We start from the raw sequence: 11,643 nt of genomic DNA, 5'->3' as shown, positions 1-11,643 counted from the left end.
CTTCATTCCTTCAGGGACTCTGGTATCCTAGCCCTCGTCCTCCCCCCAGCCCCCAGTCCCAGGGGCCACACCCCCAACCAGGCTGTTGGCTTTGGGCAGACTCACAGGGACAGCAGGGTAGGGGGGAAGCCTTCAGGCACTTGGGGGGAGCCGTTGCACAAGGCACTATCTTTGGTACAGGAACAACTTGGGGGGCACTTCCCCTTGTGTGGTTCCCAGGCTGTCCCTGCCCCCCCTAACAGCAGTAACAGCAGAAGCAGCAGCAGCAGTCTTGCTCCTTCCAGCCCCCCCATGGTGTCTCAACAGTCCTGGGCTGGCAGCCCAGGCCGGTCCAGGTCTCTGTCTGCCTCTTCCTTTCCTCCTCCTTGAAGCCCAGGACTGTCTGGCAGGCTCCTGAAAAGCACCCCAGCCTTCAGCCTCCGCCTCTCCTCTTCCCCTGTCCTCCACTCCCTCCCCCTGCCTGGTCCTTCCCAGCCCACCTTTCCTGCTGCTCCGGATCCCAGCCTCTGCCCCTGTTTTTGACCAGCCTTTGTCTCCCTCACAGCTTCTGCCTCAGCCTCCCTCCCTGCCCACTCCAGCTGGATCTCACAGCCTCTGCCCCTGTTTCTGGCTGTTTTTCTCTGATTCCATCCCTCTCTGCCTCCCTTTCTGGTGCCTTTGTGTCTGCCTCTCCTTTGCCTTGCTGTGCCTTTCCCTGGCTCCCCTCTGTCTCTGTGTCCCGTCTCTCCCTCACTCCCTCCTCCAACCCCTTTCTCCCCGGGGGTTGGAAAAGGGACTCTCAGTATCAGGCAGAAGTTGGGGGGGGGAGGATGTTGGAGGGTGGAAGTCTGGAGGGGGAGGGTCAGAGACCATTAGGAAAAACACCGCCTCCAGGGAGGGGATAGGATGGACCCCAACCCCACCCCCCAGTGAGGGAGAAAAAGGGGCCTGACCAAAGGAGGGGCAGACAGGAGGCCTGGGAGGTTGGGGGCTGGGTGGGGTGGGGTGGGACCAGAGAGCCAGATGCCTGGGTCTCAGCAGAAAGGGCCAAAAAGGAGTGTGTGTGAGTGTGTGTGTTTGTGGGGGGGGGGGCGGTAAGAAGGGAGGGGAGGAACAGACACAGCAGGAGGGGACAGGACCCACAAACTGACACCCAGACCCCTGAGCACCCCTCTAAATAAAGGTTCTGAAAGTGCTTTCTAAAGTGAAAATGCTTTGCAAGACTAGAAGGGCCTGTTGCGATAAACGTCATTGCTTTCTCAGCTCCGGCCTCTGGACAGAAGCCATCCTTGAGCCCTCCCTATTATAGGGAGGGGCACAGTGTGGGCTGGTGGGGAGCTGCTTCTGAAAACCCTACAGTTTTTCAGGAGTAGCCCGGACCCAGCCAGAAATGCAGCTCCAGGCTGCCCTCTGCTGGACATTTCTGGGACTGAGCTCTCTTCCCCCAAGACTCCAGAGGAAAAAAATGACAAAGCTAATTCAAGGCTTAGACTAGAGCTCAGCTGGGAGGAAGTCTCCAGCTCCTGGCCCAAGGTCGGGGGAGACACCGATCCTCCCCTGAGGGACCCCTGAGTGATCCACTTACTAGCTGTGTGACCTTGGGCAAGTCCCTGCCTTCACTTCCTTGTCTGTAAAATGGGGATAAGGGTAACATCTACCTCTCAGGGCTGTTGTTTTTTTTTTTTTTAAGCGATGGGGGTTAAGTAACTTGCTCAAGGTTACACGGCCAGTTATTTCTGGGAGTGGTGCTGAGTGTCTGAGCCCGGGATTCGATCTCCAGGTGGTCCCAACACTGGAGCCGGTGCTCTTACTCGCTGAGCCACCTGGTCGCCCCTAAGCAATTGGGGTTAAGTAACTTGCTCAAGGTTACACGGCCAGTTATTTCTGGGTGTGGTGCTGAGTGTCTGAGCCCGGGATTCGATCTCCAGGTCGTCCCAACACTGGAGCCGGTACTCTTACTCGCTGAGCCACCTGGCCACCCCTAAGCGATGGGGGTTAAGTAACTTGCTCAAGGTTACATGGCCAGGTGTTTCTGGGTGGGTGCTAAGTGTCTGAGCCCGGGATTCGATCTCCAGGTGTTCTCAACACTGGAGCCGGTGCTCTTACTCGCTGTGCTACCTGGCCGCCCCCTCTCAGGGCTGTTTTAAGACTAAAATGGGGTTATATCCATAAGGTGCTTTGCAAGCCTTAAAGCATGATGTAAATGTGAGACTCACATGAGTCAGCCCTCTTCTCTATTATATTGTGTATCATAGATTTAGAGCTGGACTTCATTATACAAATGAGGAAATTGAGGCCTAGAAAGAGGCAGTGACATATCTAGGAATCACCCAGGTTGTCAGTGGCTTGGACGCAGGTCCTCCTGACTCCAAGGCCAGTGCTGTGTTCATTATTCCAAAGCACTCTTTCTCTGCACCTAGCCCTGAGAGAGGTCAAGTGCTGTTATTGCATATTTTAAACTAATCCAATATTTCTCCTTTCTGAGAGGGAAGTGAACAGCAAGCTGGCCTAGGCGCCAAGATCTGACTCGAGGCCTGTTCTGACACAGCCTGGCTGCATATCCCTAGACAAGTCCCTGCATCTTAGAGGGCCCCTTACTAGACTAGCTGCTGATCAGCTCAGCGTAGGAGAGAGAGCCCTGGGCTCGCAGTTAGGAAGAGCCGGGTTAAAATCCCACCTCGAACACTCACTGGACAAATCCTGACCTCTCTAAGCCTCCATGTTCTCATCTCCAAATCGATGATCCTAGTACCTGATATGTGTATTAGCAGAAAGTTTCATACAGAGACAAAATCTTGTGTCTGGACTCTCACCTCCTAAATTAATGAGGAAACAGACTGAGGGAGTGACATTCCTAGAGTCACTGACTCCCCATTTTGGGAAAATTGGATACACCGCAGACCCAAGGAACAGCTTAAGGTATAAAAGTAATGTAGTGTAGTGTAAAGAGAATGGGGCTGTGGGCTCCAGTTCTCCATGGGCCGCTCTTACCAGTGTGTCTTAAGGCAGATCAGGGTGCTTCATTGGGCCTCATTTTCTACATCTGTAAAATGAGGGGGCTGCCTCAGTGCCATGATAAGGTCTGTGATCTTACCATTAGAGAGGTTTGCAGAACGTTAGAGTTGGAAAAAGCCTTACAACTCACTAAACAATCAGTCAGACATTTATTTCTTAAGAGTTTACTTGTGCCCATCACTGGGCTAAGTGCTAGGGACACAGAGAAAAAGCAAAGCCAGTCCCTGCCTTCAAGATGACATTTGAGTGAGGGAGAGAGCCTGCTCAGAAATAGGTAGATAGCATCGGCAAAGGCCATTGGATTTGTCAATGAGAGACCATTGGTAATTCTGCAGACGACAGTTTTCATCGAATGATAGGGTCGGAAACATATCTATATACACATTCACACATATAATATATACACATATATCCTTTCCTCTTTCTGTCTCTCTGTTTCTCTCTTTTTATTGATATATCTATCTAGAGAGAGAGTACAGTAGAGTTGCAGTTTCATGTGCAATCATATTTTTATTATATCGTGTAATGGAAATGCTTGTTTTATTTCATAAATTAAAATGAAATAAATGTAGAAAAAGAATATGTATGCGTATGTATATGCATATGTGTGTATATATGTGCACGTATAATATACATATATGAGAGAGGGAAAAGAGAGAGAAAGGAGTTAGAGAGAGAAGCAGAGAGAGAGGGTAGAGACATAGACAGGAGAGAGGGAGAGAGAGAGAAGAAAGGCATATAGATATAGGAAGAGGAGAGAGAGCAAAAGACAGACTGACAGAAGCAAGGCAGGAGGGAGGCAAAGGAGGAGGAGGAGGAAGAAGGAGGAGGAGGAAGAAGGAGGAGGAGGAGGAGAGGAGGAAGAGAGGAAGAGGGAGAGGAGAAACATCCATACGGATGGATAGAGGGGAGAGAAGAGAAAAAGGAAAGAGAAAGAGGAGAGGGAGAGAAAGTGAGTGACAGAAGAGAGAATGGGGAGGGGGAGAGAGAGAGAGAGAGAGAGAGAAGATGCTAGGTAACCCTGGGAAGCTACCAACACATGGAAGGACCAGGAAATGTCTCCTACAGGACTGGCCCTTGAGCCAAGTGTTGAAAGAAGCCAGGGATTCTACAGCTGAAGATGAGCAGAGTGCTCTAGGCAGGGGACACGGGCAATACAAAGGTTTAGAAACAGGAGATGAGAGGTCACAAGGGTGTGAACTGGGGTACTGGCTACATGGAAGTGGAGAGAAAGGGACAAATTGAGAGGATGTGGAGATAGAAATGACAAGACATTGGATGCGTGCCATGAGGGATTAGGAGGGGGTGAGGAATAATATACCCAGGTGGCAAGCCTGGTGATTGGAAGGCTGGTGGTCAGTAACAGGAGTTTGGGGAGAAAGTTCTGTTTTAGACATCTGGGAATTCCAATTGGAGCTATCCAAAAGGCAGTCCACAGCATGGGCCTGGAGCTCAGCTGAGAGGTGGGGGTTGGATCAATAGATCTGAGAGTCAGCTGTCTAGATATACTACTTGTACCTACAGGAATCCATGAAAACACCAAATGAGACAGAATAGTAGGATAAGAGGGCCCAGGACAGCTTTGAGGAACAGTCACCAATGGCAGGCGTGGCATGGGTGAAGAGCATAGATGATGAACATAAGCCGGGAGAGAGCTGTGCAGACAAAAGAAAATCAGAAGGGGCGGCTAGGTGGCACAGTGAATAGAGCACTGGCCCTGGAGTCAGGAGGACCTGAGTTCAAATCCGGCCTCAGACACTTGACACATTTACTAGCCATGTGACTTTGGGCAAGTCACTTAACTCCAACTGCCCTCCAAAAATAAAAAAAAAAAAATCAGAGAAGAGGGCATTTGTCTGGAAGAAAGTGATGGACAGTGTCCCAAGGCTGCCGAAGGGAAGAAGGAGAAGGCTTGAGAAAAGGCCGCTGGATCTGTCCATTGGAAGATCACTGAGCTCTGAAGGGAATAACAAGGTCAGGAGCTAGACTGTTGAGGTTTCAGTGAAGCCCGAGAGGTGAGGGGGTGGAGGTTACCATGGTAGGGGGCTTTCTTTAGGAGTTAAGCTGGGATGCAGAGGACAGGTGGCAGGGATGGTTGCATTATGGGAGGCTTCTGGAAATATGGGGGAGATGTTGGCAACAGTTAAAGACCGAGAAGATAAGAATTAGAAAGGCAGACTGATAGACTCATGATCTGCCTGAGGAGTTAAAAGGGGATGGGATCAAGGGTGAGCGTCTTCTCAAAAAGAAGGGTCAGCCACCTCTTTGTGAGAGATAGAGATGAAGGAGGATATGGCAGAACACGGTGTCCAAAGGATGGGGAAGCTAGTGGGTGGAATGCTGGACCTATAGTCAGAAAGACCTGAGCTCAAATTCGGCCTCAGGAACTTACTAGCTTGTATGTCCCTGGGCAAATCACTTAACCTGTTTGCCTCAGTTTCCTCATCTGTAAAATGCAAAGGATAATAATAGCACCTACCTCTCAGGGTGATTGTGAGGCTCAAATAGGAAAACTGTTAAAGTGTTGAGGACAGTGCCCAGCACATAGAAAGCACTATATAAATGTTAGCTATTATTATTGTTATATGAGGGGTTATGTTGCTGTTCATCCTTCATTCACGAAGGGGCCATTGACATCATGAGGTTGATATCTTGACTTGCATCTGAATTGGATCTAAGTGAGGGAGGGCTGGCTAAGTCACCAGCCTCACTGTCTCCTCCAAAGTCGTCGAAGTCCAGTGGCCAGATGAGATCAAGAAGGCTGGAGATGGCCCAAGATACAGCGTCTGACCCTGGCCTTTCTAAATCAAGGTCTTTCCCAGGTCTCGGTTTGTCTGAGGCCACATCCATTCAATGACTAAGGAAGAGGAGAGAAGTGGGAACTCTTGAGGAGTGGCTTCAATCTTGGGGGGGGGGCAGCATGAGGCAAAGATCTCCGCTGAAGGGGAGGTAGAAGGAGCTGAAGGTTTGGAACAGCTGCTGAGGTTGAATGGGAGAGAAAACGGAGGAGGGAAGAGTAGAATGATTGCCTTGCTTCGGCGAGGGCCTCCTTGAAATTAGATAGCATAAATTTTTTAGGACTCAGAGTTTCTCAAACTTTTATTGTATCAGAATCCAAATTATGGAGGACCCTGCCACCCATGAACTTTGTTTATGTGGATTATACTCATGGAGATTTATCATACTGGAAGTTAAAATGACTTAGTATTATTATAAAAATAATAAATAAATAAATATAAAAATTTTACTTTGAAGACCCCCTGAAAGGACATAGGTGACAGCTAGGGGTTCCAGGATCGCACTCTGGGAACCACTATGTTAGATCATCTGGTTTAAACATCTCATTTTAGTCAATAAGTCAACAAGCATTTATTAAGCTCTTACTGTGTGGCAAGGATTGGACTAAGTATTTACTAAATGCAAGTAAAAAAAGGCAGAGCCTGCCCTGTGGGAGCTTGGTTGGCTGGCTGTTGTCCTTGGTTCTCAAAGAGGATCAAAATGACATCACTGTGTTAGAACCAAGATACAGTGTGTCCAACTGTGGCTGATCAGACCAATACGAGCTCAGAATGCTCTCCCACAGGTCCAGCACAAATAGTCTGAGTGAATATTTGGGACAGATTCTCTAAATTTGTGCATCTTGCGTTTCTCTTAAACTACTCAATTAGACTTTGCTCATAGAGCTCAGCTCCTTCTCTAATATGGGCACGCCACGCTAAGCAGTCCTGTGCCAGCGTCTCCCATGTCACACAATCACTTCCAAAGTTCTTGAGAGAGACCTTGAGAGTGTCCCTGTATCGCTTCTTCTGACCACCATGAGAACGCTTCCCCTGTATGAGTTCTCCATAACACGGTCTTTTTGGCAAACATGCATTTGTCATTTGCATGGCCAGTCCATCAGAGTTGTACCCTCTGAAGCAGAGTTTGAATGCTTGGCAGCTCAGTTTGAATAAGGACCTCAGTGTCTGGCCCCTTATCCCGCCGGGTGATCATCAGAATCTTCCTAAGACAATTCAAATGGAAGAGATTCAGTTTCCTGGCATGGCGCTGGCAGACTGTCCAGGTTTCACAGGCGTACAACAATGAGGTCAGCACAACAGCTCTGCAAACCTTTAGTTTGGTAGGCAGCCTAATACCTCTTCTCTCCCATACTTTCCTTCAGGGCTCTGGCAATGAGTGAGTCAACCTCATTATCAATGTGTATCCTTGGAAAGTATACTGCCAATGTAAGTGAACTTATCCACAGCATTCAAAAACTTTTCCATTTGCTGTAACCAAAGGTTCCATGTATGGATTGTGTGGTACTGGCTGATGGAGAACCTGTGTTTTCTTGGTGTTAATTATTAGACCAAAATTAGCACAAGCAGCAGTGAATCAGTCTGTACTTTGTTGCCTCTCAGCTTCAGAAGCTGCATTGAGTGCAGTCATCTGCCAACAGGAAATCATGTACCAACACTCCCTCTACTTTGGTCTTGGCTTGTAGCCTTTTCAAGTTGAAGAGTTCAGTAGCTGACCTTGATGCCGTATTCATTCTCATTGAAAGCATTTGACAACATGGCTGAGAGCATCATGCTAAAAAGCATGGGAGGAAGCACACAGCCTTGTTTCATTCCATTAGTGACTAGGAAGGCATGAGAGCATCATCCATAATCTAGAACCCGGGCAAGCACGCTGTCATGAGAGTGATATGCAATGCTGATGCACTTCTCCGGGCAGCCCTTGTGACTGACAGTATCAAAGGCCTTGGCCAGATCTACAAACACTGTGTACACACAGGGAGCTTACATTCTAATGAAGAAAGATGACATGTAAAAAAGGGAGCTGAAAAGCTTGGGGAAAGGGGAGGAATGCACCTGAGGCATGGTGGTATACTAAACAAAGAAGGCTGGCTGATCTGGGTATCTTTCCAAAATGGAGGAACCTGCCAATGAGAGAAAGTTCTACCCACAGGGGAGGGGTAGAAGGCAGCTGGGGCATGGTGGTGTCACCCACCATTTTACAAAGGAGGAAACTGAGGCTCACAGATGGAAAGTGACTTGAAAGTGCCAGAATGGATCTATAGAGCTCTGGACTGAAGAATCCTGCTTCCCCCCCCCCCACAAGCTTATGAGTTGTGTTTCCACAGATAAGTCCTTTCACTTCCTAGACTCATTAAGGTAATAATTCTTGCACAACACACCAGTTTGTCATGGGGCTTTAAAACACATATTGGAGCTAGCCTATTGATTGTTGCTGGAGTTCCCAGAGGGAATTATAATAGCGGAGTGGGGCTAAGAACAAGCTTCCCATCAGTGTTTGTTGTTGTTTGGTGTTTGACGATTCATGATCCCATTGGGGGTTTCTTGGTAGAGATATTGGAGTGGTTTGTCATTTCCTTCTCCAGTTCATTCTAAAGATGAAGAAACTGAGGCAAGCAGGGTGAAATGACTTGCCCAGGATCACACAGCTAGTGTGTATCTGAGGCTGGATTTGAACTCAAGAAGATGAGTCTTGGGGCGGCTAGGTGGCACAGTGAGCAAAGTGCCGGCCCTGGAGTCAGGAGGACCCGAGTTCGGTTCCGGGCTCAGACACAACACCCACACACAAAAAACTAGCCGTGTAATCTTGGGCAAGTTACTTAACTCCAACTGCCCTCCAAAAGGCAAAAAAAATAAAAAAAGATGAGTCTTCCTGAATCTAGGCTTGCCCTCCTACCTAACATGAGAGTTATACAAAAGGGGATGGCTTGAGGAGGGAGTTCTTCACTGGAGGTATTTCCTTACCATGGGGATGATCCCTTGTCTCTGAGGTTGTGGGTGGGGTTCCTGATTCCTCCTTTAGTCGTGTCCAGCTCAGAGACTCTGTCAACTACTGTAGACAGGTTGAGTCCCTTAGGGTCAAGGTCATGGGATCCTAGGATTTAGAGAGAGACCCTTAGAGGCCAACCAGATTGATGCCCTCATGTTGGGGAAAGGAAACTGAGGTCCAGAGAATTCAAGGACTGTGCTCAAAGTCACATCAGTAGCAAGCAAGCCTTGGATTTGAATTAGGATTCAAACCAAGTCTTCTGGCTCCTCCAGGTTCTATGCACTTGACCCTAGACTGGCAGTCTCTACTCCTGGTGGGGGATTTGAACATGTGATGGTAACCTGGTGGGATTAATCTAGGAAGGCTTCCTGGAAGGTGGAAGGTGGTGGAAGTTCCAACCAGGGTTTGAAAGGTGGGAGGAGAACCATGGACTGGAGAACAATTCTAGCATCCAGGTGGTCATGTCCCAGGCTCAAAGCTTCTTTCCCCCCCCCCCCGTCCTGGGCTGTTCAAACATTAAGATGATCATTAACCAGGGCTGGTCAGTGACCCTGGGAGTGATCTAGGACAGAAGGGTAGGAGGGGTCCTGCCCCAGAGCTGAATCCAAATGGGACCCAGGCCCACAGGTAATCCAACATCCATACATGAAGGCAGCAGGGAAGGTGCCCCAGGATGGGCTGGGGGACCTGTCCTGTTTCCCCTGGGGGAGCAGCAAAGACCTGACCCCAAACCAAGTTACCTCAAAAGCTGAGCATGGGACAAAGGAGGGTGTCACAGGAAAGGGGAGTCTCAGGCTGGCCTGTGAGGCCAAGAGAAGTGAATGGCTTAGAAGTCAGGTGAACTGTTTGTGAGTGCTGACGTGTGTGTGTGTGTGTGTGTGTGTGTGTGTGTGTGAGAGAGAGACAGACAGACAGAGAGGGATGGAGAGTGAGTCAGAGAAAAGGGGTGGAGGCAGGGAGAGAGGAAGTGGAGAGAGAGAGAGAGGAGAGAGAGAGAGAGAGAGAGAGAGAAGGGAGGAGAGAGAGAGAGAGCCCTGCTAACTTACAAAGCTAGGTGGTACAGTGCCAGGCCTGCAGTCATTAAGCCTGAGTTCAAATCCTACCTTGGACACTTAATAGCTGTGTGACCTTGGACAAGTCCCTTAACCTCTGTTTGCCTCCATTTTCTCAACTGTAAAATGGGGATAATAATAGCACCCACCTCCCAGGGTTGTTCCGAAGATCAAATGAGACAGTGATTGTAGAACACTCCAGCACAGTGCATGGCACATAGTAGGCATCATAGGAATGGCAGCTCCTACGCTTGTTGTTATCTCATGGTTACTATGGCTCCCCAGGCTCACTTGTTTCTAGGGGTCCGTGTGTCTGAATGTTCACGTGTCTGGAAATTCATGTGTGTGAGTGTGTGTCTGAAGGCGTCTCAGTGGGTTTAATAGTAAGGTGAAGAACTGAGGCCTCCAGACCAGGTAAATTCCTGCCCTGAGGTCAAGTCCACAGACATGGGCCACAGCCTCAGGGCTGGGCAGGGCAAGCAGTGATTGATTTCCACAACACTTAGAAGCCTGAGGTAGCTGGGTGGCACAGGGTACAGAGCGCAGGGCCTGGAGTCAAGAAGTCTCCTCTTCCTGAGTTCAAATCCAGCCTCAAACACTTACTAGCTGTGTGACCTTGGGCAAGTCACTTCACCCTGCTTGCCTCAGTTTCCTCATCTGTAAAATGAGCTGGAGAAAGAAATGGCAAACCCCTCCAGTATCTCTGCCAAGAAAACCCCAAATAGGGTCATGAAGAGTTGCACAGGACTGAAAAACAATTGAACAATGTAGGTCTGAAACGTTATATTTGGGATAAAGCAGACCTCCCCTAACAGGAGTGGGGGGAGTGTCAAAGGCACTGACCTGGAGGAGGGATGGAGATGAAGAGGCAGCCACCAGTTCTCCTCTGACCAGTCCCAACAGGCTTTGGGGCAGAGGTGAGGGGATTCTCAGCAGCTGTTTCTTGGAGAGACCTGGAGGGGAGGCGGTGTCTGGCCGGGTCGGCCTAGCTTGAGGTAGACCTGCGTGGTTGTCTTATGGCCAGAAGCTTCAGCCTGGTCCCCAGCAGACCTCACAATCCCCCTCGCTGTCCCTCTCTCATGTGGGTGCCTGCCAGTAGCATATTTCAGCCTTGTTTGTGAGGAGAGAGTTAAGCTAACGGGCCCTGGGCTTGCTCTGGCCGGGGGCCGCGCCCCCCCAGTCCCCCGCCCCCTGGCCTCCCTCCAGCCTGGGCTCCAGTTACAGTGCCTGGGGAGGAGAAGGGAGGAGAAGGGAGGGGAAGAAGAGGAGGAGGAGGGGGGCGGTGCATCCAGGCCCAGGGGGTCCTCAGCAGAACCTTCGGGACCCCTGAGCACAGACAGCCTAGGATCGAGTACTGGCCTGTTTGGGGTGAGCTTTCCCCCACACCCCTGAGGTCCCCTAGCCATGATTTGCCCTTTTCCCTGGCTCTCCCTCTGGTTTGGGGGGGAGGGGGTTCCTATTTTGGGAGCAGAGAGAAGGAGAGAATGTCCTGGGCCAGTATGTGTGTGAAGGAGCATGGGTGTAGTGGGGTGGTGGGGGTGGGGTGGGGGGTCACTGTGGGCCTGCTTTACCTTCTGACTTTGGGGCTCCTGCTTCTCACCAACAGAGGGGCTGGAGGGAAAGAGGTTTCTGTTGTTAACGCCTCTTCCCCCTGACTGGTCTGAGGGCTGGGGAGTAACAGCGGTATGTGCACGTCTGAATGGGCTCCAGGGGCCAGGGGTTGGGTTGTATCTCAGCTGTGGAGGAGAGGGGAGAGCTTAGAGGCACCCACACACACCCGCTCTGGAACGTTGGGCAAGGACGTGACCAA

General features: G+C 50.0%; 1 protein-coding gene across 2 annotated transcripts in view; it reads right to left on the bottom strand.

Annotated features, from left to right (window-relative positions):
- LGI4 (leucine rich repeat LGI family member 4) overlaps positions 1–11,271 on the bottom strand; it is a 23,482-nt gene extending 12,211 nt beyond the window's left edge. Inside the window, exons 1-3 of one of the 2 annotated variants that reach the window (XM_069078574.1) lie at positions 10,677–11,271; positions 9,983–10,580; positions 8,757–8,886 (exon numbers count right to left, since the gene is read on the bottom strand). In XM_069078574.1, coding sequence (XP_068934675.1) covers positions 8,757–8,886; positions 9,983–10,064 — 212 coding nt within the window. In that variant the 5' untranslated portion in view covers positions 10,065–10,580; positions 10,677–11,271. Of the gene's footprint in view, positions 1–105; positions 394–479; positions 776–8,756; positions 8,887–9,982; positions 10,581–10,676 lie in introns of those variants that run through there. The other variant, XM_069078575.1, reaches the window with a different exon arrangement.
- Between the last annotated feature and the right edge of the window lie 372 nt (positions 11,272–11,643).

This window comes from Petaurus breviceps, unplaced genomic scaffold (genome assembly GCF_028583685.1).
Source record: "Petaurus breviceps papuanus isolate PSGF00001 unplaced genomic scaffold, PetGlider_PUasm1.0 91041, whole genome shotgun sequence".
Lineage (NCBI taxonomy): Eukaryota > Metazoa > Chordata > Mammalia > Diprotodontia > Petauridae > Petaurus > Petaurus breviceps.
The sequence above is the reverse complement of the archived record's forward strand: the minus strand, read 5'-3'. Positions and strand labels throughout refer to the sequence as shown.